Source organism: Diospyros lotus, chromosome 7 (genome assembly GCF_014633365.1).
Source record: "Diospyros lotus cultivar Yz01 chromosome 7, ASM1463336v1, whole genome shotgun sequence".
Classification (NCBI taxonomy): Eukaryota; Viridiplantae; Streptophyta; class Magnoliopsida; order Ericales; family Ebenaceae; genus Diospyros; species Diospyros lotus.
Window position 1 is genome coordinate 20,341,693 of NC_068344.1, and position 4,639 is coordinate 20,346,331.

Below are 4,639 nucleotides of genomic sequence, written 5' to 3' on the forward strand. Positions count from 1 at the left end.
CCACTCAAGGGCCCTTTGTGTTCCGTCCCCCGGCAGAAATGAAGCAGAGAAGGAAACACTTAAGGCATCTGACATCAAGCGCCTCATAGAAGAAGTATTAGAACAGAAGAAAATCGGGACGACGCCAATGGAGCGCCCGTGAAAGGATTTCCATTATCCGAAGAGCTTCAAAGACAGTCGGGACGATCAGGGTTCAGGCTACCACAGCTTCCGGTGTATGCGGGGAATGAAGACCCCGAGAGGCACTTGCAACACTTCGTCGCGATGGCTGTACTACATGGGTGGAACAAGGTCACCAGATGCAAGGCTTTCCCTCTCTCACTAGCAGGGCAGGCTCAACAGTGGTTCACTGAGTTACCCGTCGGGCATATCCAATCGTTTGAACAATTGAAGAAAGAATTTTTGGAGGCATTCTCTACTTACATTCCAAAGAAAAAGAGTGCCATGTACTTGATGAGCTTGCAACAGAGGCCAAACGAACCACTAAAACAGTACATTGAAAGGTTCAAGGCTGCAACACAAGAAGTAAGAGACCTCCCAGTAGGCCTTGCTGCGTCCGCCTTGCTTAATGGAACTACCTACGCCCCGCTCAGAAGATCCCTAGCCAAAACCGAACTAAGCTTAATGACTGAGTTATTTGCCCGAGCCGAGCAGTTTATTGTCCAAATGGAAATTTTGGAAGCGTGGGAAGGTAAAAGAAGAGGAAGGTCAAGCGATGTTGGGTCAGACAAATTAGTGAAGATGCAGAGAAGAGAGGAGCCTCCCAAGATGCCATTCAAGAGCTTCACACCCCTTACTGAGCCAAGGGCCACCATCCTTTCCTCCATTGCACATACCGAGCTCATCAATTTTCCGCCGCACACCAACCAGCCAATGGGTAGGAACATGGACTCCTTCTGTAAATTTCACGAGTCCCCAGGGCATACCACAGAACAGTGCCGAGAACTACGAAATCAAATTGAGCAGCTAATTAGGGAGGGGAAGTTAGATCGATTCATATTGGATAAACCAAAGAACCAGCAAGGCAGGAGGGAAGAATCCAGAAGAAACAACCAGGGAAGATCCACATGCCCGAGGGATGACGCCCCAAATAGAAGAAAGAACCAACCACCCCAACAAAGAGAAGGAGAAAGAAACAACTCGAGGAAGGAGGAAGAAAGACCTGGTGCAGAAGATGGAAATGAACCCGTTATGGAAAGGATACATGTAATTTCGGGAGGAGAAAACTTGGAAGGAGACTCCTCCTCCTCCAGGAAGGCATATGCGCGCCAGGCCTTACACGTTAATTCAGTGGAGAAGATCCAAGAAGACGAGGACCCCCTCATTTTTTGCACTGGAAGACCAAGGAAGTGTGTTGCTCCCCCACGATGACCTTTTGGTTATCTGTGCTATCATTGCCAAGCACCCGATTGAAAGAATACTGGTAGATAGCGGAAGCTTTGTGAACCTCTTGTATTGGAATTGCTTTGAGAAGATGCACGTCGCCCATGACTGACTAAAAACAGTCGCTTCCCCCCTGTATAGCTTCATGGGAAAGGCAGTACCGGTGGTCGGATCAATTCAATTGCCTGTTACGCTCAGAGACCACCCCCAAGTGATCACCCGACAGGTGAATTTTATGGTGGTCAGGACTTTCTCCTCAGCCTACAATGTGATATTGGGATGCTCACTCATCAACCCTATGAGAGCCGCCATCTCTCTAGGGTACTTGCTGATGAAATTCCCTACTCCCCATGGGGTCGAGCAAGTAAGGGGTAATCAGAAACAAGCCAGGGTATGTTATGTAAGCTCCACGCGGGGTGCAATGGAAAAAGGAAAAGCGTTGACCGAATAGACCCTGTTGATTGGCGAGCAAACTCTTGAGGCCAACAAACCTCAGGCAGTAGAGCCGCTTGAAACAATCCCTCTAAACCCTAATGATGAAGGCCGGCGAGTACGCGTGGGAAGTCAACTAGCGAGTCAAGAGAAAGAGGAAATTATCAAATGTCTGCGCTCTTATGTAGACATATTCGCCTGGACACCAGCCGACATGCCTGGGATCAGTCCTGATATTATGACCCATCGCTTGAATGTGCGATCAGAAGTTCGGCCGGTCAAGCAGAAGAAAAGGCATGTCGCCCTAGAAAGACTGAGACATATGGAAGAAGAGGTGGATAAGCTCTTGGAAGCAGGATTTATTAGGGAGGTTCAATACCCTGAATGGATGAAAAATGTTGTAATGGTACCAAAGGCCAACGAAAAATGGCGGATGTGCAGTGACTTTACCAATTTGAACAAGGCCTGCCCTAAAGACTCTTACCCGCTCCCTCGAATAGACAGGCTAGTTGACGACACCTCTGGGTATGATGTATTGAGTTTCTTGGATGCGTTCTCAGGTTACCACCAGATCAGCATGTACCCGCCTGACGTAGAGAAAACAGCTTTTATAACAAAAAAAGGGACGTACTATTACCAGGTAATGCCTTTCGACTTAAAAAATGCGGGGGCCACATATCAGAGGATGGTCAACAAAATGTTCAAAGAATTACTAGAGGGGCGATGGAGGCATACGTGGACGACATGATAATAAAGAGTAGGCAAGGTGAGTCTCATGCCAGTCAGCTTGAGAAAGTCTTCGCGATACTTAGAAAGAATAACATGTGCCTGAACCCAGACAAATGCACATTTGGAGTAAAGTCGGGAAAATTTTTGGGATATATGATCACTAATAAAGGAATAGAGGACAACCCTAAAAAAGTGCAAGCGGTAATTGACATGCAGCTCCCATCCTCTGTAAGAGAAGTTCAGAGATTGAACGGTCGATTGACAGCCTTGGGCAGATTCCTCTCCAAGTAGGCTGAGTGCAGCCTCCCTTTCTGCAAGGCTTTAAAGGGAGGCAAGAGCTTTCAGTGGACTCTTGAGTGCGAGAAAGCTTTCCAAGAGTTGAAAGCATATCTAAAGAAGATTTCTCTATTGACACGGCCAGAAGTCAGAGAAAAATTATGCCTATACCTCGGGATCAGCTATCAAGCGGTAAGTACCGTTCTCGTCAGACAACTCGGCCAGATTGACAACCCGGTATACTACGTAAGCAAAGTGTTACAGGGGGCAGAGACGCGATATCCCGACGCTGAAAGGGTGGCTTTGGCCTTGGTAATGGCGGCAAGAAAATTGAGACCCTACTTTCAAGCCCACGCTATAACAGTATTGACAAATCAGCCGTTAAGACAGATTCTACAGAAGCCAGAGTGTTCAGGAAGACTGACTAAGTGGGCAGTTGAACTTAGCGAATACGACATCTGCTTCGAGCCCAGGAGGGCAACAAAAGGGTAAGGGCTGGCAGACTTCATACTGGAGTGCACTCACTCACCTGCGGCAGAAAAAGCTTGCCCAGGAGCGTGGATGTTGTTTGTGGACGGGGCATCTAACGCCAAAGGAAGCGGGGCGGGAGTGGTATTAATCTCCCCCGAGAAGGAGATGTTGGAGTACTCCCTACGCTTCATCTTCCCTAGCTCGAACAATACAGCGGAATATAAAGCATTGTTAGCTAGAATGAGGTTGGCAGAAAAATTGGAGGTAAAAAACCTGATGGCCCATAGCGATTCTCAATTAGTGGTACAACAGTTCCAAGGCACTTTTGAAGTAAGGGAACCACTATTGGCCCGTTATTTGTAGAAGGTGAAGGAGCTCGCTCCTAGGTTCGAACGCTTTGAACTCATTCAGATCAATAGGTCTCTTAACCAGCACGCTAACGCACTGTCCAAACTGGCCTCTGCTCGAGGCACCTCAGGACAATTGATTCACATGGAGGTCCCACAACGACCGAGTGTGGAAACAAGTGAAGAGGGTGTTCATTGCGTTGATGTAATTGACGATTGGAGAACGCCGATACTGAAATATCTGCTTAATCAGGAGCTTCCAACGGCACCCTCGGAGGCAAGAAGGCTGAAGACCAAGGCAGCCCATTTTGTAGTCATTGGCTAAGAGCTATATAAGAGAGGGTATTCAGTACCATTACTCAAGTGCTTGGGGACACGGGAGGCAGATCAGGCCCTAGAAGAAGTTCATGAGGGAGATTGCGGTGAGCATCTCGGTGCCAGAGTGTTGGCTGGGAAAATCCTACGAGCCGGTTTCTTTTGGCCCTCCCGAAAAGTGTGGACATGTGATAAATGTCAAAAGCACAGCCCTTTGACAGTACGACCCCCGTCATCTGTCCAGCCGATATTTCAGTCGTTGCCGTTTGCACAATAAGGGTTAGACATCTTGGGCCCGTTTCCTATGGCGTCAACACAAAGGAAATTCCTGTTGGTGGCCACGGATTACTTCACAAAGTGGGTTGAAGCTGAACCGTTAGCAACAATAACTGAGAAAATGGTAAAAGTGATGGCATTGAAAGACATAATTTGCAGCTTCGGAATACCTCGTATTCTCAACATGAATCATGGAACACAGTTTGATTCTGAAGCCTTCAAGGCCTTTTGCAAAAGGTGGGGGATCAGTTTAAGGATGGCATCCGTGGCATACCCACAGGCCAACGAGCAGGCAGAGGCAAGCAATAAAACTATTCTCCACGGGTTGAAGACCTGACTGGAATGAGCAAAAGGCAGATGGGCCGATGAACTCCTTAGCATTTTGTGGCTTATCGCACCACCAGTTGCAT

The 4,639-nt window shown here is 47.9% G+C and overlaps 1 protein-coding gene across 1 annotated transcript; it reads left to right on the forward strand.

Annotated features, from left to right (window-relative positions):
* Nucleotides 1–264: 264 nt before the first annotated feature.
* LOC127805596 (uncharacterized) lies at nt 265–1,371 on the forward strand. The gene has a single exon (XM_052342348.1). The coding sequence runs from the start codon at nt 265–267 to the stop codon at nt 1,369–1,371; it is 1,107 nt and encodes a 368-aa protein (XP_052198308.1).
* The last annotated feature ends 3,268 nt before the right edge of the window (nt 1,372–4,639 follow it).

Bases quoted from the DNA above. Each gene is read 5' to 3' on its own strand.
- LOC127805596 (XM_052342348.1), top strand. From the start codon at position 265: ATGGCTGTACTACATGGGTGGAACAAGGTCACCAGATGCAAGGCTTTC.